Source organism: Lates calcarifer, linkage group LG6 (assembly GCF_001640805.2).
Source record: "Lates calcarifer isolate ASB-BC8 linkage group LG6, TLL_Latcal_v3, whole genome shotgun sequence".
Taxonomy (NCBI): Eukaryota; Metazoa; Chordata; class Actinopteri; family Centropomidae; genus Lates; species Lates calcarifer.
The window spans coordinates 17,516,702-17,539,641 of NC_066838.1; the positions used below are offsets into that span (position 1 = coordinate 17,516,702).

Consider the following 22,940-nt stretch of genomic DNA (forward strand, 5'->3'; position numbering starts at 1 on the left):
TAACCACCTCAATAACAAACACAAATGCAGGTAACTTAACGCGAAGGCTGGTCGGCTGCATCTTCATCCTGACGGCTCTTTAGAGCAAATGACAGTCATTTCTTTTCCAGACGGGATTATCTCTGTTTAGATAAGGTTAAAGGCATTGGTCAAGCCCGCTCTCTCTCAAACAAATACAAGCAATGCCCCCTCAGAGAGAAATACTGCTGCATGGACTTTGATCACTGTAATAAGACATGTTACAGTTCTGGCAGATCAGCGTTTTTGTGCTCATTTAACAGTACAATACAGCATGTACATGGTATCTATAAATTCATAATGGCCTGTCTCATAAAGTATATGGGCCTATTGTACTTTATGCACTTGACATCAGATTTGAACAATAACACAAGTAATGCATTTACCACAAACAAGTGTCTTCTGACAAAGTATATGGTCCTTACATTAAAATCAGGCATTACAAGAATTCATATGTACTGTAACATTGATTGTGTTGCTATCTGAATCTCTTTTTAAAGCTTATGTCATGCGGTGATTATGGCTGGCTGATATCCATTAGTCCACATTGTGCAAGAAAGTTTGACAGGCTACAACCAGGCCTCTGAGTCAATAATGTTGGGACACTATGTCTCTTATATAATGGAGTCAGTGATATGTGCTTCAATATGCATTTCACCATCAGTGCAATTCAGCATTTTTAGTTCAGATCAGTCACTTTGACTGAAACCTTTTCAGAATAATAATATTATTATTATATTATTATTATTATTATAATCACAGTTGTCTGTCTGATCTTCTTAAAGTTTATGTTCCATCCTATGGTGGGTACTCAGCAAATAACTCTCTCTCCGTATACGTTTATAATTTGCACTTAATTGCATTGGCCTCGTTTGGAAATATCCTTGCAATTTTTAGCTAAATAACAACAAATTTCTTTAGGAATTTCTTTGAGGAAAGCTTTCAGGAAATTCACTTGAAACTATGGGACCTGTAAAATTGGAGTGTTACCAATTAACCTATAGGCAGACACTGTAAGAAAAGATGACACACAGATGCTTGAACTGCTACTGTTGTATTAAAATTATTTAAATTTATTGCAAGTTGTACCGACATAAAATGGTTTCTTTAAACCATCATTTGTACATAACTGCATTGGACATGATAGAACATAAAACAAAGTTTGTTTACCATTTAAAGACAATACAAACTGCCTATTTTATATCCATAAAAGCAGTATTGTCACACACAATACACGTGTTATCTCTAAGCCTAAAATCACAGATCTATTTACAAATGTCCCATCTTTACCTGATATCTATATTCAATTACACTGTCCTCACTTTAACAAGTGTGCCCATATTGCCAGGTTCACACGCACATATACACATACAGCATACAGGCATGTAGCCACAACCTTTACACACAAACTCTGATTAAGGGAGTTAAAAAACCTAAACTTCTGCTTCTTCTTCTTCTTCTGACTCTAAACTTCTGCAGACCAGTGACTGATATATGTGTCTGCAGAACTATGCCGTCATTTTGTAAATCAAAAGTAAATGCAGAACTATTCAGATTTAGAAATATAAATCTTATTTTTTGTTGTTGCTAATGATAAGCACCCACACTTTTCACAATTATAAGGGAAACACTGGGGAGCTGTACAGATATTTACCAAAAAGGAGACATGTTGATGTGTGTATGATTAGGTGACGTTCTGTGTACGCTACAGGATTAAAAACAATACATGTATACAATAAATCTTCAGGAAACTATCATACATACAAGATACTTACATGTCTTATACTTTTCTGGAAAAGATTCTGAAGGCTATAGACTTTCTTTTTGTTAGAAACTGATGTGGAATTTACTAAAAAAAATACTTCACAGCTCTAATAGGCCAAGCAAGACTGGGAAATAAAACCATATGTCTGTATACATACATGTTTGGATAGTAACTTCCATCATAACAAAACTAAATGCTTTGTTTTAATATAGATATCATAAACTCTACACATTCTGGTGCAAGATAATATAGATTGACCTGACTTTTACTGGTTATATCCAACAAAATGTTGATTTTGAAAAGTGTGAATGTCTATAACAAAACAGTACATGTGAGTGAATCAAACTTTACTAAACCATACACAAATAGAAACTAAACATTTGTTGTATACATACATACATACACACACACACACACACACACACACACTAAAACAAATGACTGAGGGGAACTCTGCAGGATAATAAACCATGCTAAAGCTGTTTAATATGCTTCTCATGAGATTCCTCTATAATTATTTATTATTATGGGTCTATATATATCTGCTTTGTCAACATCACAGCAAATTTCTTCACATTTTAAAATTGTGTGTATTAGCATAGTAGCAAATGCAAATAATATACATTTTACACTAGCATTTGGGAAATTTGTTTTCTTGCCTTGAGTTAGATGAGAAAACTGATACCATTCTTATTATGAAGCTACAGCCAGCAGCTGATTTTTTTCCAGGTTTTTAACCTTTAAAAATAATTAGGACTCCTGTTTCCCTGTTTCCAGTCTTTATACTAAGCTAAGCTAACTTTCTCCTAACTACAGCTACAGATTTAGCATATAAACACATGGTTTAAATTTTCTCACTGAACTCTCAGCAAGAGAGAAACTAAGTGTATGTGCACTCACCATGCAAAAAATACAACATTTTTCAAATCATTTGTAAATCTTTTGATCTGAACCATTCCATTAAAAAATATTCATTATTTGAATAGAATTTATGACATACAGCTGATGTGTAAAACACCAAAATATTTAGTTCTGCTGAGTACATTTGACTGTTTTAGAAAAGTAGTAGAGATGCTTGGTCTAAAATCTGCTTAAATTTCACAATTAAATGTCTTTGGTACTAACAATTTTTGTTTAGAGATGAAGGACTATGAAGGATAATAAAACAATCAGGTCTGGGATCGTGACGATCTGTATCTAATCATTCACTTTTCATTTTAATTTCTGCCAAGCTCTCTGCAACAAGAGAGTGATGCCAATAAATAAACAGAAAAATCAAAGTGGTCAGTGATGAGATGATTGTTCTCATGATGTTCATAAACTGCAGGTTGCACATACCAGCCCTGCACTTTCACAGGTGGTGTTACATAAATCTATTTGATCCAACTCGTCTTTTGGGAATTTATGTACATATTGACACAGAGCACCAACCTCGGCCCTTTCAGCTCTACAGTTAGATAGTGTGAATGTTTTACATATGTGAACTATGAGAACAGAGGAAGATCCTCATCCAACTGTTTCCTACTATGAATTAATATAATTGCTAGTTCTCTAATGTTATAACTTGTTCACTTTCAAACATACAATTAAATACACAAAAAGACCAGGACAAAGACAGACATGACTAGGTGAATAAATACATAAATAATATCAATATTAAATAATATAAAATAAGAAAAATGATAGAGAAAAAATATTCCTCCTTTACACCAGGAAAAAATGCAAAAGGACAGAATGATGATTAAACACATCAGAAAGGGGAAAGGAATGCTTGAAACCCTTCCATTTCCTGGTTTTCCTGTAATACATTTTATTTTCTAACCCTGTATTTCCTATTAATTCTATTGGTCTTTTAAGTCTGATTACAATGATTACATTATTTATATGTGCCTTGGTACTGTATATCCCAATAAAATAAGAATTTAAAGAAAACTTTCCATTTTCTGAGGTTATATTAAGTTTTTGGAGTCTTGTTTTTTAAATTAAATTTAAAACTAACCATAACCTCACCTGCTGTTTTCAGCTAACAAACCGGGAACAGAAAATGTGACTACTGCATAATTCTTTGTGTACCCTAATGGTTAGAAGGTAACAGATAAGTTAGGTCTACAGCAGTAGATGTCACCTGTAAATACTGACGTCTGAGCACAACACGTGGTGGTGACTGGATGGATGTATGAGGGGGATTTTTCCTGGAACAACACAGAGGCAGGGGAGGGCAGAGTTCATGTTGGAGCTGTCAAAAGACCAGAAAAGCCCTTCAGGAGTAGATGGTGATGACCTCACGTCCACCTCCACGCACTAGGAGGACCCGATTGAGACCTTCAGTGAGCACCTCAAGGAACTCCATGTCTGAGGGACAATCACAGTCAAAGAATCTTGTTTTTAGTACTTGACAAATAAATATAAAACACATTGATACGTTAATACAACATGGTGTACAGCAGTGGTTCCCAGCCTTTTTTGACTGGTGTTAACCTCACAGCTTTGCCAGTAAAGTGACACACCATGTGATCCAAACGTCTTTGTTTGAATGACCCTCAGATTTATCTTGTGACCCCTTGGAGTGGAGTGTCCCCCTGTCCTTTTCTTCAAGTGTCTTATTGTGTTTTCTTGTATTCATGTGAAATCTTTTTATGGTGCATTGCTGCAAAAATTATTTTCTGAAAAAGAGAAATAAAATACAGCATGTAAGGAATAGGATACAGTTTTCGATGCCCACGCGGTTCCTTGGTGGTCCAGGCATGTTGAGCAGGACGAGTTTTGCCTCCTTAGACTTCTTTATGATAACCTCATTGAGCCGCAACGCCGTATGCATGCGCCTCACATCCGTCTGGTTCCTGATGCAAGGAGCATTAAGTCACAGTGAGTTTGGTTCACAAATCAGTCTGTTAGCTGCAATTCACATGTCTTGCTACAAAATGTTAACACTCACAGGTTCTCCCATTCCCTGCAGCAGCATGTTTGGAGGGAAATAATAATAATAATAATAAGTGAAATACACGTGGTCATATAGGAAGCTGCATTTGTTGGTATTTTAGTTTCAAAGTTCTGTTTGCCACATGCGCAGGGGACAACATGTATCTGTGTGTATCGACCCTGGAAGATGGGTCGATACATACAAATATTTACCCTTGACCTGCATCCTTGTGTTAATGTCACGCGTCATGTCTGCTTCCTGTGCAGCACGCTGAATTAAAGGGAAACTGACAGGTGACTCACGGCTTCATGTTGAAGAGGTCTTTGTTCGGCTCTGCTAAAAGGGTCTTTCCCTTGTCTGGTCCCTTGTTGTCGGTCCAGGTGGCGGCGCCCCCTGCGGGCGCAGCAGGGGACATGGGGCTTGTGGGGCTGGTCGGTGTGGAGGTGTTCTTACTGTGGATCAGCTGTACCTGTTTTGGGTTGGAGACAGCCATAGACTGAGACAGGGACACAGTGACGTAACAGTGTGACAGGGCAAAAGAGAGGAAAGAGACACCTGTCAGAAAAAGGTGGAACTCTGGAGGCCAGTGGGAAATAACAGAGCAGCCACTGAGAGGAAAACGTTGCTATGATGGCGGCTTTTGTGATGAGGTGAAACATATCTGTCACACAACAGTAAAAAAAGAAGATTGCACCCAAGCTAGGGCACAGAGAGACAACAGGTGCAGGACAGACATATCACAAATCAACAGGTTAAAAGCAGTGCAGGGCAAAAGCAGCATTACCTCCTCCTCTGGTTTTTCTGCCACGCTGGTTCCCTCCTCAGCGCTGTGCTGGGAGCGCAAGTTAGGTGGGTTCTTACGTCGAATAGACCCACGGGATGAATCTGTAATGCTCTGGATCTAGAAGAAATGGACAAGGTTCAAATTGTAATTTCCCTGCAGAGTTTATTCTGCCAGATCAGTGAAAACAAGTCTAGACACAAACACCTCATTATGAACCAATTCCCTGCTCCAGAGCTGATATTTGCAGCAGAGACAGAGTGATAATGAAAATGTCTTCATCGGCCTGTGTTGACAAAAATTTGTCTTGTTCCTAAACGTTTCTGGTTTACCTCTCTCTCCATCTCATTCTTGGTCAGATGCATTTGTTTGAGGATCTGTGATCGTTGTTCCATTACTAGTGTCTTCTCATAGGTGTAGGCTGAGATGTCACTGTCGTGCTTTAAAAGGGAAAACACATGTTTTCATGTCTCATACAGGTACTCAAGTACTGAAACAGATGCCATATAATAGAATACAGGTTCTATAAATAACAGACTGCCTTTATCTCAGAACACAAACCTATTTTTTAAAAGCACAATTTCCAACACAAAAATCTTCTCAGTGCAGATTGTGTTTGTGAACTTGGATAGTGTGTCAGACAAGTCTCTCACCATTTCCACGACTTCCACCTCAGCGTCAATGCGCAGGTGATAGAGGAAGGTGATGAGGTCTTTCTTCATCTGGATACTATTATCATCCATCTGAGCCACAGTGAAGATGCGCATCTTGCACTTCCTCCACACCTTCAGGACAAAACAGAAACACTCACAGGTCATGGACAAAATGTTCTCAATGTTGTTTTTTTTAAACCCCCCTCTTAATTTGTGTTCGTAATTTATGCATTAAAGAATCTTGCTTCCCACCTTATGTTGGCGCAGCAGGAACGGCAGAAGCATCAGCATGCCTCCGTCATGGACAATCCACCACACATCTATGTGACCTTCAGTGAAGCGCTCTCCATTGGATGGGTAGCTGGAGATGTTCTTAGGAACCAACAAGGCCAGACTGGCTACAGTTGTCTCTCTAACCACCTCTAAAAATGGATGGAAGAAATGTATTTATTACAAAACATGAAGAAGAAGAAGGGCCCAGGAAAGTGTTATCTCACTTCTTTTAATCAATTTGTTTAATTCATCTCATTGAACAGGAGAGGAGAAATGAGAAAATAAACATTATTTATCTGGTAAAAGATCCTTCACAAGGTTTCCTGCAGTACCTTAAACCCTCGACAAGGGTCAAAGAAAAAATTTAGAAAAATCTAATTGTAAAAAAATGAGGCAGTTTTTTGCTTTGTTCTTCTATAAATAGATCACTTTTAGCCATACATGCTCAGAAATGGTTCATTATTTTTGTCAATAATCAAAGCCAGGATATTCAGATGTTGACTGGCTGAAGAGGGCAATCACACAAACCTAATGTTTCCCAAGTCACTAGTTTCACTAGTTTCATTAGTGACTTAGAACTTACCAATAAAGTTCCTGAATTGCTGATGGCACTCGGGTTGTTTCCAGTTACGGGGCCAGCTGACCATCACAGTGTTGTGCTTCAGACCACCCAGTCCTCCAACCTGGATCAGGTGGGATGTCCCATCTCGCAGGTTGGAGGAGATGACCACCTGAGAGAAGCCCTTCACCTTCTCTGTCTCCATCAACTTCCGCAAAGACTGTAGAGGCACAGAGAGAGGGGAAGACAGCTGTTAATGAGTCTGTGATTACATAACTGGTAAAAAATGGAACATGTTGAAGTGTGTGTGTTGGAGATAAATTAATGCTGGACGGACCTGGTCTGCCTTCTGTGCCTCAGTATAGTTGTCAAGGAAAGTTCCTTGAACTGCGGTTCCAACGATGGTCAGGCCCTTCCCTGCTTTGAGCTGATTGGTCAGAGACAGCAGACGAGGCTGCTCGACATTCTGCTCGCCGTCCACACTCACCAGAACCAGGATCTGAGGCCTGACAGAGGAAAAAAAACAGAGCAGCAGAGCAGTGAAAAATCAACAGGTGAAATAGAACTGGTCATTAACTATTTTAATATTAGACCTCAAAAGAAGCATCTCTAAATATAAGCCCAACTGAAATCACATTTTGTCACTCCCTTTTGTAATAATATATAAGAGTAAGGACCACACCAGAATCTTAATGGGCCAAAGTGACATTTGCTTGTACATTTACTTGCAGTTTAATGTGCTGCAGCCGAGCGGCTAAATAGCTCTCTAGGGAACTGAAATCAGTGTGGTGCACTTTTCCACTGCGAATGTTTGTTTGGCTGCTCGTTCAGCAAGCTAAAGTGCAGATCAAGATGTGTGTTTATGTTTGTAACTTAGATAGGAAGGAGACTTTGGCAGGAAAACTACTCTGAATTGTTGTCTGCGGCTTTCGTGGTGTGTAGCAGTGTACCTATCTGCTCTGTATAATTGGCTGTATCAAAATGGTGTTATTTGAATGAATGCAAAACTTTTTTCCTCAAAGGAGAACACAGGACAAGTGAATAATAAAGCATGTATGTTGTAACAGACAAAAAAGCTGTTTAATTTCATCTGGACTTTAACTGTGACTGTTTAAAAGTTGAAGATGGAGCTGACTGACCTCCAGTTCTTGGTGTGTGGCGGTCCCTCCTCCAGCCTCATGAGAGCGAAGCGAGCAGCGCTCAATGAGATGCCGCGTATCCCATCACCCCACTCCTTCTCAGCTCTGTTACATGACATATCAATGGGTTAACACATGATGTATGTGTGTACTGTATGCAGTGTAATTTCATTAAAAATGTAAAATTAAAACAAGCTCAATCCACCACTAAGCCAAAACAATAAACACTGGCACAAAAAAAAAAGGATTTAGTTCAAAAACTGACAAGGACAAACAGATGCTGAAGTATGATCTTATTCCTGCTTCTGGTGCTGCGCTGTCATCATGATTACTTACCCACAGAACTCAATGTATTTGTAAATGCAGGTGGCGATGCCCATGGCGACTATGGCGTAATACCAGGAACAGATGAACATCAGTGACAGGCACAAACTCATACCCAGGAAAGACAGAGCCCTGTGGGGGGACAGGACATCACATGTATGGTCACACTGGGAATTTCAGCCAGCATCACACTGCTGGCTGGAACACAGCAATGACCACAACTTGTGAATAGGAAGTTTTACATGTAGTGTACTGCTGCCGAGGTATGACCAAGACAAACAGACAGACAGGCTTCAGTTGCACACAGCACCTGTATAATTTAGTCTCACAGGTGCTTGCTGTTCCTAAGGCTGATGCATGATGACACATTTTCACCTGTTAGAATTTGTGTGAAATGCAGGAAAGGTAGTATAACTTTCAGCTTCAACCTAAATCCTGAAAACTCTGCTAAAAACATACTTTGGTATTATTTAGTCATAAGTTTAACCCTCAGGAAATATTTAAATGGAATACACCGCATGTATGGAAAGTCTTTCAACACCGACACACACCAGTGGTAGAACTTAAAGCGCGGCCTCCAGTTTGGCGTCCTCAACAAAGTCTGCAGGGCGCAGGCAAGATTGACAAACATGTAGCACATCAAGAAGAACCTGAGGAAAAACGGACAGAGGAAGAAACAGAGAGAAAGTCATTGAAGAGAAACAAGACACTGAGACGGCTCTTAACTACTACAGTGTGTGTGTTCGGTGATGAAGGTGCAGTGTTGTACGTACATGGAGAGGATGGGTGCGACTGAATCCAGGGAGGCGATGATGATGCCGATCTCACAGATGCCAGCTGTGAGGAGGAGGGCCCAGGTGGGCTCCCCGTTGGCTTTACCATGCCCAAACACCTGCAGCAACATGATAGGATCAAATCAAATGAATCTTTATAGTAATAATTTAAGTATTTGATTCTGTGTCATGCATAAAAATATTTTCAGCCATATGGATAATGAAGCCAAATTCTACGACAACATCCGACAATATCAGCCTCCTTCAGAACTGACTGAATCTCTTTAGCCAATGGAGACTTGTGTGATCTACTCCACATAAACATATGTACCTTATTCTGTCCTCTGCTATTTGATGATAATGTTTGTTTCTCCGGCTTATGGCTAAATAATTCACACAAACCTACACATAACTTCTTGTGCAGCTGTCAAAACACTTTTCTGCTTTTATGACAGAGATTAATGTGTGCTCACCCTAAGAAATGGGATGATGCCATCCCTTGAGATGGCTTGTAGGAGACGTGGAGCTCCTGTCAGACTTTGAAGCCCAGCTCCACAGGTGGAAAAAAAGGAGCCAAACACAATGACCCATGGAGATGGCCATGCAAGCGTACCAATCACCAGGTTACCATTGACCCCTTCACCAAACCTGTGGAGAGAGAGACATGAGGGTTAAACAACTCAAAGCTGAAATAACACACACACACACACACACACACACACACACACACACACACACACACACACACACACACACAGATGCATTCACTGGTCAAACAACCTAGAGTAACCTAGAGTCTGGAATCCACCAAATCTATCCTCACTATAGTTGACAAAATATCAGTTTTCATTGAAGAGAGATAATAATAAATGTTACATTAGGTTAAAGTATTCACTTCTATGAGCAGATGGAAACTTTTACAAGTCCTGCAACTTTGATTAACATCATAATATACTTAATGTATCAAAAATAAAAGTACTTTACATAGAATGACCCATTTCAGAATGATATACATTGTATTATTTGAATATAAAATGGCTGGATTAACATGTAAGCATCAAAAATGTTCAAAAATGTGATAAAGTCTGGAATAATTTTAACTAATTTCTGCCTTAATAGCTTATTCCATAATAATTTGCATAATAAGAAGTTTAGTGGAATAAAAACACAAAGTAACATAAAATGGAAATACTTAAGTAAAGTACAAGTATTCAAGTCAAGTACCAGGATGTAGTGCTTGTGCTTGAAATTTACAAATTTACAATGAAATTTACAGTTAGACTTACTTGTCCCTGAGGACTACTCCTTCTATGCAGGCACCAAAGAGCACCACACATGACATGTCTGTGATACAAACTGTCAAGGAATACATTGTTCAGAATAGCTGACCCAAACACTACAACATGAGAAATATTACATCAAAGTCTCCAACCAGCACTTTCAGAGTTGCACAGTTTCTTTCTATCGACCTCGGCTCAGTGAAGGATACACACAGTGGATGTGGTGGTGATAGCTGCAATGGTGCCAATGGGGATTGACTTCTGAGCATCACGTAAGTCTCCGGAGCGGTTGGAGCCAGCCATGATACCTATTGGTGGAGCAAGATGATCAGGGGGCTTTAACTTATACACGTACATGAGAAGGTAATATTTCTTTTATTTTTTCCTTTCTCTCCTCTCTGTCCCCTGACGTTATATCATAGGAACAATATCATGAAATCAAGACAGCTTGGTGCAAACTGGAACTGCTCTGTTTGATCAAGGATGGAACCTGAAACCTATGCTAAATTTATGGAGATGCAGTAATTTATATACATGTGGCAATAAAATGATCAAACAAAAAAGATCGATTTCTGTCAGGCAACTCACATGGAAGAGATAATTATATATAGTGTTAATGTTTAGGCTCTGACATCGTCACTCCACAAAGGAACACCTCAGCTCAGAACAGCTCAGCACAGCAGGGAGCAGGGAGATGTTGTAGTGGGAGGAATATGCTATGTGAATGTAATGGCAGACTTAGGACTGTCTGATGCTAACCTGTGACAGATGGAAAGTAAATCCCCACCAACAGGGTGAAGAAGCTGGTGATATCAGCCAGGACGTAGCGGTTGGAGCTGGTTACAGGACTGTCTGGATCTGTGTCTGATGCAAGTCCTCGCTTCTCCAGCATCATCCCCTTTTCCAGGTAGTTACCAAACAGATTTTCTGAAAGACAAGCATGTGATCCTCATGTCATATCAACAAGTAATGGAGGGTATTATCATGTGCCATTGATTAGGCATCTCATACCTGCCAAGATGCCACTAGTGACCCCTGGGATTCCCTGTATCTCTGTGACGTTGTTGTTCATGAAATATTCGTCACAAGTGGCGTTGAGGGAGTCAGAATCACAGAAGGACCTCCACAGTTTGGTGGTGACGGTTTCGTTGTCGATTTCAACGACCTTTGCACAGACGTCATACGCTTTAGAGAGAAGAGTTCGATTCCCCAGGAGGCAGACGCTGCAAAGAAAGTCAACAAACGCATCATTGTCACGTACTTGCCTTTGACATCAGAGGAGACTTTGACCAGTGAATCAAAGAATCACTTACGGGAAGACAGGGGGGTCGATGGCGGTCTTGATGACCCCAGCATAAACAGCCAGGATGGAGAGGATGACGCAGGCCAGGAAGACCAGCGCCAGCTTGTTAACATATTTCACCCCCACAAACACCACCAGTGCCATGAAGCTCAGCACAATGGTGCCGTACACCCGCATGTTGTTGAGGAGAGCCGCTTCCGCCTCCGGCCCCTCCAGGCCCTCGATCTTAAAGATGGCTGCCTGAGGAACGATATAAATCTGAAAGAAAGGAGAAGGAAAGATGGAGGGATAAAAGTGGATGAAGGTGAGGTAGAGGAAAGAGAATCATATATATAAGAAAATCATAAAAAAGACTATTTGTGAATTAATAAGGTCTCTATTAAAATAATCACATTATTCACAATTTACTTATTTATTATTAATTAATCATTAGCTTTTTCTGATATGGCTTGATAATTAAGGCAACTTACCAGCAGAATTTCAATGCAGCCAAGAATATACATGGCACCTGCGAAAGTGGTTCCTAAGTAGAAGCAGATCCCAACAGCTCCACCAAACTCAGGCCCCAGCGAGCGAGAGATCATGTAATATGAACCTCCAGCTGTGAGGCACAAACACCCAGAAGAGTCACTGTTCTGTCACACACAAACACACTTACACATCCCCACAGACATCCACTCACCTGGTACAACTCCATTTGTTGCAATGGCACTCATGGAGATGGCAGTGAGCATGGTCTGAAAAAAAAAAAAAAAAACAGTAAACAACAGAGAGTTACATGACTCTGAGAGGCAGCAGGTGGACACATCTTATTAAATATGGCTGACAGTGAGGCCTTGATGAACTGAGGGAGGGAGCAGAGAAAAACATCTAGCAGCACCAGAGTCTGACTCATCTGGTCATGATGAATTGTTCATCGTGGGGATGACTATGGCTGGTTAGGCACGTACTGTCACTTCAGTGATACTATCTGTTACAGCCAGAGGTGGAAATGAACTGATTACGTTTATTATCAACAAGTACAATTTTAAGGTACCTCCATGCTATTTGGGTGTCTCCATTTTATGAGATTTTTACCTTGCTACATTTAAGAGGGAACTGTTTTTAGCCTGTTGGTGCACCACTTTCTGTTCTGTTCTGGTTCTGAAATATGTCAACAACTACTGACCAGACTGACCTAAAATTTTCTGCAGACATTCATGGTCCCAAGAGGATGATGTCCACAGACAACAGTGATTCCCTGACTTTACCTCTGGTGCTACAGTGAGGTTCACATTTGTGGTTCTTAGTGAAACAACTTCAGGTTGGATTCCCATGAAATTTCAGCACAAACATTCCAGCCTGACCTTTCTGGTCAAACTTTCAATTTTCCTTTAGTTTATGACCAAAGACCCACAAAACTAATGACATTCCCATCCCAAACTTACAATAAATTCCATTATTTAAACATGGTTTACAGATCCCTACAGGGGAAATGTGGTGGTGGTGGTGGTGGTGGTGGTGGTGGTGGTGATGGGTGTCCTTGGGTTCACTGGCAGTCTGTCTTATGGTAGGATTTATTGTGTCACCTTCAGCATCTGTGCAATTTAAATTATTATTATACAGCCTGAACTAAATTATAACACTCGTCGTTTAATCACACACTCCCCTGATTGGGTATGTGTGTACTGAGGATCCACTTTGCATTGGTACTGCATTAAATTTAACAGGCATATTTAATGTACCATCTGTTTTCTGAGTGGACATGGGTCATGTTGCGCAACAAATATTTGACAGCTGGGACATGCATCTGCAGTTTTACTCACCGTGGAGCAACACATGAAGACGATTATGAAGGAGCCAAAGACGCCTCCTATCCCAACCATCCAGGTCATCCGCAGGAAGAGGATCACCCCAAAAATGTTCTGGATGCATGGCAAGTAGACTCCCATCAGAGTGCCCAGCTGTGGTGCCTGGGAAACATTAAGCAAAACGTCAAACCTGAAAAATTATGAGCTTTGTGTCTCAGTTGTCTGTCTAGCTCATCTTTTCATGTGAATGATTGAAATGGGGGTGATAAATCTGTCAATTTGCACTTTGTTGTTCACTTTTTGTGTCTTGTCTATTCTGCCTTTTAAATTATGAAATGAGGTCAAACCCATCAAACAACAGTAATCCTTTTGAGAGGAGGAGGGCAGGTTTTTGTGTCTGTTTCCTTTGATAAGATGTGAGAAGAGAAACATTTCTCTGTCAGTAAATCTGTTTTGCAGTTCTAAAATGAGTGGGAAATGATTTACTTTGAGGTGATGGAGTAGTTGTGTGAGAGCAATGTCTCTTAACAGTAATTCATTACCTGCTATTTATATATATATATATATTTGGTCACTAGGAAATATGGTAATATATTTTTCATATCACTATCAGAAAGTGACAGCACACCATGAAACAAAATATTTTGCCACATTAAGTCCTTATCTGTCCTTCTGAAGCATTTGGGAGTCCTCATTTTTTTGCCCACAGGGGAAAGCTGGTAAGAGTGAGTACAGTGAAGCTCTGACCGACCCGCAGTGGAGGATCTTTTGAGTGACTCAGTTTAAGTAGTAGCATCTTCATATTGCACTGACCCTTGTTCAACAACTGCTGTCAAGCTCCCCTGACTGTGTCTTTTAGTTTCATTTTTTAAACCAGTGCAAAGCGTTACAGGGTGTGCAAAAATGTGTTGTTGCTTTGCATGATTTTGCTGTTTTATTGCCTTGAAAGTAAAATCAACAATTATTATTTAAGATTTGTTCAGTATCTCTGGAAATCTGAGGGATTATGTGAAAATAAAAATAAAGTGAGTCTCTAATCCATCACCCATCAGTTACGTGAAATCTCCATATATCAAATGATTGATTTCTGGGTGTCTGGGGAAATATAGACTGTATATAATATAGACATAACTGTCATGTACAGTGGGGGTTGATAGGGGCCCATGAACAAGTTTTTGCCCTGGGTTCCTCTGGGACGTTAATCTGGCCATGCACAGAACAACCACTTTGGTCTAGACTACAACATCTCAACAACAATTGAATGGATTGTCATAAACTGTAGTGTCTAAAGGATGAATGACTTTGGTGATCCTTTAACTTTTCCTCTAGTGCCATCAAGAGAATAAACATTTAAATTTGGTTTATGACTAAACATCTGTAAAACTAATGACTAATTTCCCATCAGCCACGGCTGTACTTTGTGTTTAGTGCCAAAAAAAATTGCTAACACTCTGAGATGGTGAAAATTCTGAACGTTACACCTGCTGATACACACCTTGAACCATTTAACTCAAAATGTACATTTCTTTCTTTCTTTTTTTTTTTTTTTTTTTTTTTTTTTTACAAATTTTCAACAGAATAGATAGTATTGATTTGGCATAGACTGATCACTCTCCTACTTCTTCCTCCAACACAATGTCAAAACTGCGTAGACTGCTCCAGGGGATGGTGATGAATTGATCACACACACATTACTATATATTATTATATTTTTAGCATATTACTATACCTTGACAGGTTTTTTAGATGGACGTGCCCCCTCCTCATTATTTTCTGCCTCTTCGTGCTCTTTGCTGCCTGTTGGGAGGTTGGAATAGTTGGCCAGAGTACTGAGCAGAGAGGAGACCATTGGACTGGTATCCATCTCCTCCTGCAAGATACACACACAAAACAGAAACACATTTGTAACAGATCTGGAGATCTTTTGAGGACAGCAATAAGAATTGGCTTCACACTGATAATCTCAGTGTGTTTGCTACCCATTATTGAAAACTGTACCCACCTCAAACAGAGCCATGTTCTTGCCGTCATACTGCTGGCTCTTCTCCACATCACTGGCTGCACTGCTGTTGATGAAAGGACTGCTTTCTTTGGGGTTCCCATCTCCTGAAACACAAAAACACCAACCAGTTACCCACTTTGTAAGCAAGTTTACAACTGATCGTATGTTAGAGTCATGTGATCTTTATGTGGGTTGAAAAATGCTGCAAACTCTTTAATGGTGCAAGAAAGAATTACATTTTGGCAGACCAGTGAAGGGTTTGATTTGACTTTGTGCTGGAATCTTTGGTAGCTGAAAAACCTTGCTCAGCTCATGTTGCAGTGCTTTTGATCATCTCACATAGTCTTTATCTGCATTCGATGAAGACCACGTTAGTCTTGAAAATAAGAATGCAAACTTTATTTAAACGGCACTTGTCAAAAATTACAAAGTGCTATATATAAGAATAAAAAGGAAACAGGAGATAGGAGCGACAGAGTGCTTTTTAAACATGTACAGTCTTTTGGCTTCTCTGAGACTCTAGAAGCTGCTCTTGATTTGAAGCCTTACAAGTTCCAGAAAGAGTTACGTGTGACCTCCTGTTTTTAACATCAAGAATGAACCGTGAAGCCACATATCAGCTCCTTTTCAGTCACGGTTAAGAACTAACCATGAATTATTCTGGACAGTATTCTTCTTTGTCCAGTCAGTACTTTGCTGGAGTTCGTGGCCTCCTGTTTGTGTCTCCTTCAGACTCATGAGCCTCATGGACTCAGTCTGCTTTTACTCCCTACAAGTTCCACGAGAAACTTTCCTCAAGCAGGAGCAGAATAATACTAAAGACCCGCTGCTCCTTTTTTTCTATGTTGCTTTATTCATTCTTGAATTCCAGCTGCTACGTTAAATGTCTTTACTGTGACAGCACAGTAAAGCAAGAAAAATATACAAACATATATACGCAAAACTTGCAGTGAGAGTCTCTCCAGAGATGGGACTATAGCAGGTTACTCTTAACATTAATGCAACATTGTTTGAATAACACTTTTTTATTTTATTTTATGAAATGTATCACTACATGTTCAGCAATCACAAACAAGTTTTCTGGATCAGGTCTGCACTGTAAGAAACTCCAAGCAATCTTGTATTTTTATTTAGACTTTAGACTTTTCATCACCTCTATGACTTTTCACCACGGGACATCCCCCTACTCCCTTCTTCTTTACTTTTAAATCTATGAGCACCAAACTTGAAGAATCCCTGACTTCTTGTAGAATAATGAACAAATTTCAATGGCATTTAAAAGCTTATTAGTCATGGACAGAGTCACATGAGGTGATGCCCTGCAGCAGAGTAGCTCCTGGTCACTTAAAGAAACACAATCAAGTCGCCTCTTCTGATTCCCCAAGCTGCAGCAGTATTATACACTAATCTTTAAAGCAAAGAGGAGTTTCAAATGGCAGCTAAACTGCTCTCACACAGTGCATAATCCTCTGAACGATGGACTGCTGTCCAAAAGATGCATTGCCTGTAAAATTGGATTAGAAAGCATCTCAATTCTATATTGTTTTGAGTTTGCATCATGGATTAGGCCTTTTATCAGCATTTTATAAATACCTGAACACTATATGCTACTTTCCTCTGGACTTTAGGAGTTACTTTAAGACCAATGTTTAATGTTTAAAGAAAATAAAACACTTCAAATAGTAGCTCAGTTGCAGTAGGAGAAAAATTTTTACAGCTGCTGTGTATGATATTGGATACAGACAAAAAAAAATCTTAAACAGCACAGCAGATAATAATGAATACCTCTTTCTTACCTGTTGTGATAAGGCCAGTCAAACTACATGTGGTTACCCACAGCAGGTCTTTTATTCCTACCCTTACATGTAGTTTAGATTATGTTGAAGCCAACCACCTGAGTATTATGTAATCCACCATGATTTTTAAATCTGTGTAAGCTTATTTCAGCTCTTGGCTTAGAATGAAATCAGCTTTTAAAAAATTGCGATTTAACCATGTTTTTCTAAATGCCTTTGTGTGTGTGTGTGTGTGTGTGTGTGTGTGTGTGTGTGTGTGTGTGTGTGTGTATGGCGGCTACTTTCTGTGGACGTTACTAGTATAGTATCTCTTTGTCTTTAACACATCTCGTATAGTAAAAGTTCATATTTCTCCTTGTGACAATCACATAGCTGAAAATGTCTCATCTTAAACCACACACATCACCACCCCCTCCCAGTCCAGTCTGTATTCTGCCTCTTGACCCTCAGTGAACTGTTCTAAAACATCTTTCCCATGCAACAAAGCTACATGTCAAAGTCAGAGGTTAAGCAGTGATGGATCTTCGCTGGCGGCGAGACATTACCCATGGGATGGACGTCTCATATAACAAATATTCTCAATTAAACAGCACAGTGTTCACACAATCATAAAAGCCTGGCTGTATTTTCTGAGCAATTGGATCTGTGTATTTTACTCCCCAAATGTCAACAATAATCAACCGTTACAAACTGTACAAAAACAAATGTCACTCGTGTATTTCTACCCTCACATAAAAAAACACATTCCCCTCCTCATCTTTCACTGCAATCACTGTGCGACCTTGGAGTGTAACCAACCAGAGGTCTCACTCAAATTGATCCCCTGATCCATCACAGTGACAGATGATGTTACAAAAACCATTACTTTAGATTTGCCTGCATGACAATGTGTTTTCCTTTACTATGTAAATATCACACAATTTGTGCTACATCCAGAGCAGTGTCACAAACACTGTAATAAAGTATATGTAGCAGCATGTAGAGAGCCTGATCAAATGCACTGGTCCAAAATCACCCTATGTAACTGGATACCACCTAATATATAAAGAACTTGTGTGAACGTGTTCATGATCCATTAAACATTGAGTAATCACATAAAATAAGTGTTGCAAATGACCACAACACAAAGAAATGCAAAATGACTAAAAATAGATGCAAAACAGACTAAAAACAGCCCCCAAGACACATAAAAGACCACAAAGAAATGTAAACTGGCTAAAATAGAGGCAAAAAAACAGAAAATATTAATTGACCACAAGAAAATACAAGACAACTGGATTAAGATGAAAAGTTGCTGAAAAGAAACTAAATGTGGATGAAGAACAACAAGGATGTTGGTTTTAAGTCTGGAAGACTTGTTCTGACCAAGTGTCTTTAAAAGATCCACATTTATAGCAGATGCCCTGACAAGAACTTGAGTAAGAAACTGGTTTTATTTCTCCTGCTGCACAGTGGTAATCCTGTGCAGGTAAAACACTGTCTAGAGTCACTTTTCATCTAATTAAACCTGCTCTTTACCCTTCTCTTCACAAATCTTCTTGCCCAGAGGGGAAAGATCTGTTCTCTCCCTGTGAGGGCTCAGCTGTGTGAAACCTCACATATGAACTTCACTGCCTCATCACAGCTGACTTTACTTCTTCTCAAGTGAAACACAACTCAGAGTCTGTTTCTCCTGCCGGCCTACTTTTGTTTCCTCAGAGCATGAGGACAAGAATCCAGCATTAGACATGCACTGTGAAGACCTCAGACTGTCTATATTTCTTTGCAGAGACATGAAACCACTGCTGCTGATTTCACCAGTTTTAAAACTACTATTAATAATAGGTTAGGACCAGTTATCACAGTTATGCTGATGACATACAGCTATTTATATACCTTTGACAGCTGCATATTTAAGTTTTAACAGGAAAATGTTTTGTTTTTCACTTGATAAAGACACAAATGACTTTGATTAGTTGTTGTTTCAGCAACTGGAGTTATCATTGTTGACCCCACGTTTTACAGCCTCATTATAAGTGCTGACTCATTCAGTGATTTGAGATATGTTTCTAAAATCTGGTTCTCAATAACTTGCAAAGGAGGTTGTGTTCCTGTGTTTTAACAAGAACTAAAAATCAGACCACACTTGCTCTGCCTGTGGATTTTAGGTTCAGCTCATAAACAGCTATAAGACGTAGCCTGGCGCTAATCCAAGATCTGTTTTAAAGGTGATTGAGAAAGTGAACTCATAAAGCAATATTCCTGTCTTTCTGACTGTGGCACTTTAGTCTAGATGAACCTTGTGAATTTGCAATATCACAGGTATGATGAAATTAAAGCACAGACAATGATTCCTCTCTGATTACACAACACAGAAGAATTGTTGGCTGGGAGATTAAAGAGTTTCAAAATTGACCTATATAGATAGAGTCCTTCAATTGAAGACTACCAAGAGGTTTATGGGATGTGAGCAGCACTAATGATTTATCTGTATTCAGTTGTAAAAGGTACAGATACCTGTGAATATCAAGAGCTTACCTGCCAAACACTGCTAAATCTATCATTTAGAAGCAGCAAATTGCTGAAAATACTCATTCAAGAACCATGCAGAGACTGAGTGAGTGTATCTAAGCTGACAGGTCACTGTGGGGTGGGTGTGATCACGTGAAGCAATAACACAATGTACTGTGTGGACTTAGTCTGTAACGTGTAGGTCAGATCAGGCGATGGCTGTAACAGCAGAGATTGGGGGATGCATCCACAGCTCTGTCTGTGGATGTGGAAAAATAATGGTTTATGTAAATAAACACATTGTGCCTGACATCACTGTGGACTTAAACCATACTACAATCTTTCCTTAACCTTAACCAGGTGCTGTGAGTGCCTAAACATAACCATAAAGAAGTATATTACTGTTGTCACTATGAGTGGATAGTGTAGATTAGATGTTCACAATATATTTTGTGATTTGCTGTTGCAGTTTAGTTGTATATAAACGGGGTTGGATCAGGACGAGCCACCTCATTTGACCCATATTCATCACATCCACGGCAAATTACTGCCCAAGGATGAGCTCTTTTATATTCCTTTGTGTATATGCACACAAACACACACACAAACAATTTCTAAAGCATCTGTGAAACACAAAATTGCATCATATTTCAACTTGTATCTCAGTGTGTACAGATATTGAAGAAAAAAACTGTCAGTCTAATCTGTTCATCTAATTCTGCCTTTAGTGTCTCAATAATTCACTTTTTACATATAAATGTGAGAAACATATTCATATACATACATAGTTACAGACTTTAAATTACAGATAAAAAAATCAACATCTTGTTTGTTTTTTTAACTGAAAACATAACCCAGTTTACAAAGATTACTGGTGTAAAGCATTTCTCAGTCTTTTCAATTTGAGAGTGATTTCAGACTTTAAAAAAAAAAAAAAAAACCCTCTGGAAATAAAGACTTTTTTTTCTGCCAGATAAAGGGGAGTATAATAGTTGTACTCCCTTGATCAAAGAGGAGCAGATTTGAGCATTTATCACCATTATGTTAACCAGTAACGTTTACGCTACTTATATCGACCACACCTGAGTCATGAAGAGGAGGATGGGTTGGACACGGTGCATACAAAGGTTATGACTTTGACACCAGAGCCCATGGTTAACATCCAGAGTCCTGTTTATGGTTAGTTTTAGGTTACAAAAGCACTTTGTTTAAGGCCAGGGAAAGTTAGAGTGTGTATATAGAGTGTAAATAAACACTCTTTTCAGGTGGAAAGCAAATGAAATACATTGTCAGTGAACATTTCACTGATTTCATTTCATCATTATCCACACTTTTGTGACTTGCAGGTGTGTTAACTAGCTACATTCCCTAATTATGTTTATAGAAAATGTAATCCAGCCAGAATTATGTTTACTTCAAATTCAAACACAGTTTCTAGGGAAACAGGATTGTCTTTGTTGTACATGTGTCATTTAATTTCCCTGGAGTTTTTTTCTTCCTGAACCCTTGATTGTATATGTTTGACACCACAACCAAATTAGGAAAACAACTCACTACTACATAAACAGAATCTCTAGGAGACAGGATTGGACAACAACCCATATCACAAAATGTTTTCTAAAACGCTAAATTCCATATGGGCCTAATTCAGTACACTAGCTAACTAACTAACTCAGAGACAGAGGTTTGATGCAGACCTGAGTTTGTGGACTTAATCTAAACAAACATGCACATACAGTCATGTCCCAGCTGTTCCCTCCTCTGAGACATAAAGGTGAGTTGCTCACACAGTGAAACTGATGGACACCTCCGTATTTTGTGATTGCAAAAAAAAAAAAATCTTGCACACCTTTAAATCTTAGTGACAAGTGTGTAGGATCAAAAACTCACCTGAACTCACTTCGTCAACACAATGTTTCTGTCCCCACACCTTCCTCAGGCAGATTTAATGCTGTACACATAAAGGCTATAGATGTGAATGGAGCTTACAGAGTTCAATAAGTGAAGCCCAACGCTGCTTCTATCTATGACTTCTCTGGAGTGGGATATTACAGATTTTGAAGGGAGACCTCTGTGACAAATTTATAGTTAAGTTAATGACACACTTAACCCTGAAAACAAAACATTTTCAGATAAGTTTGAGTCAGACTATAAAGCTCAGCAGGTTTAAATGATTTGTTTGCCACTAAGGGATAATCTTTCTGTCTACATCCCTGTTTTATCCTCAGGACAGACAGCCATCATGACTCATTGATAAGAAGCGATCAGCTCAGAAAGATGAAGATCTGCATGTGTTTCTGCTGATGCTGCTGCAGCAAGCAGACCTGTGACTGCGACTTGACCGCAGCATGCAGATGAAAGGCAATGGGCGGTGCAGATTTGTACCCTTGATGTGACACGGCTATTACAAAATGGACAGTTTATACCAGCTTTTAAAAGCTTAATAGGACGCAGGCTCAAGGGGATTATCCAGCAGCTGCTGGAGGCCACAGAGACAGGCAGAAATTAACTTCTGCATGTGAGAGGACTGCACCAATCAGCTGCACAGCAACCTCACAATTTCATCAACTGCACATGTACCTCATTCATTTTCACCTCGCCTGCTGTAACTGAGGAATTAAAGCTAATTCCATGAAGTCATTTGTTTAATTTAAATTTGGCTCCCCACTGACTCTCTATGTGACTGTGTGGCACACAGCCTGTTGCCTGCCTGGCTGTGTTTTTTGTCTCTCAGGCAGACTCTGCTCAGCAGGGGTGACACTGAAATATGATGCTTTCTCCAAAAAAATGGATCGAATTCACATGTTAAACTTTACATCAAGACAGGAATGAGGGTAGAATACCAAGTTAAGTTTCTGCAGCAGAGGCAGAATTACAAATTATGTTGTCACTTGAAAATCTATAGCCAGAAATATCCAGTTTGTGTATAGGAATGGTAATGATTTTGACATAGTTGCATGCCCTGGACTCTCTTTTTAAAGTGTTTTTAGCCACTCTAGCAGCATGGCTCTGGGGATGACATTGTGTGTCCATCTGTCAAGCATATTGGAGAATTTGCCTCAATTCTTCTCTGG

General features: G+C 39.4%; 1 protein-coding gene across 2 annotated transcripts in view; it reads right to left on the bottom strand.

Moving 5' to 3' along the window:
• The window catches only part of slc12a5b (solute carrier family 12 member 5b), a 37,124-nt gene that overhangs the window by 1,665 nt on the left and 12,519 nt on the right, over window positions 1–22,940 (bottom strand). The window contains exons 2-25 of one of the 2 annotated variants that reach the window (XM_051071295.1): window positions 15,581–15,684; window positions 15,308–15,448; window positions 13,594–13,740; window positions 12,471–12,525; window positions 12,259–12,389; window positions 11,799–12,046; window positions 11,497–11,708; window positions 11,245–11,412; window positions 10,695–10,793; window positions 10,492–10,549; window positions 9,679–9,853; window positions 9,206–9,324; window positions 8,984–9,082; window positions 8,445–8,564; window positions 8,109–8,213; window positions 7,307–7,475; window positions 6,994–7,189; window positions 6,390–6,559; window positions 6,138–6,269; window positions 5,817–5,924; window positions 5,488–5,604; window positions 5,006–5,172; window positions 4,490–4,623; window positions 1,075–4,135 (exon numbers count right to left, since the gene is read on the bottom strand). In XM_051071295.1, the coding sequence (XP_050927252.1) occupies window positions 4,044–4,135; window positions 4,490–4,623; window positions 5,006–5,172; window positions 5,488–5,604; window positions 5,817–5,924; window positions 6,138–6,269; window positions 6,390–6,559; window positions 6,994–7,189; window positions 7,307–7,475; window positions 8,109–8,213; window positions 8,445–8,564; window positions 8,984–9,082; window positions 9,206–9,324; window positions 9,679–9,853; window positions 10,492–10,549; window positions 10,695–10,793; window positions 11,245–11,412; window positions 11,497–11,708; window positions 11,799–12,046; window positions 12,259–12,389; window positions 12,471–12,525; window positions 13,594–13,740; window positions 15,308–15,448; window positions 15,581–15,684 (3,266 nt within the window). In that variant the 3' untranslated portion in view covers window positions 1,075–4,043. Of the gene's footprint in view, window positions 1–1,074; window positions 4,136–4,489; window positions 4,624–5,005; window positions 5,200–5,487; window positions 5,605–5,816; window positions 5,925–6,137; window positions 6,270–6,389; window positions 6,560–6,993; window positions 7,190–7,306; window positions 7,476–8,108; window positions 8,214–8,444; window positions 8,565–8,983; window positions 9,083–9,205; window positions 9,325–9,678; window positions 9,854–10,491; window positions 10,550–10,694; window positions 10,794–11,244; window positions 11,413–11,496; window positions 11,709–11,798; window positions 12,047–12,258; window positions 12,390–12,470; window positions 12,526–13,593; window positions 13,741–15,307; window positions 15,449–15,580; window positions 15,685–22,940 lie in introns of those variants that run through there. The other variant, XM_051071296.1, reaches the window with a different exon arrangement.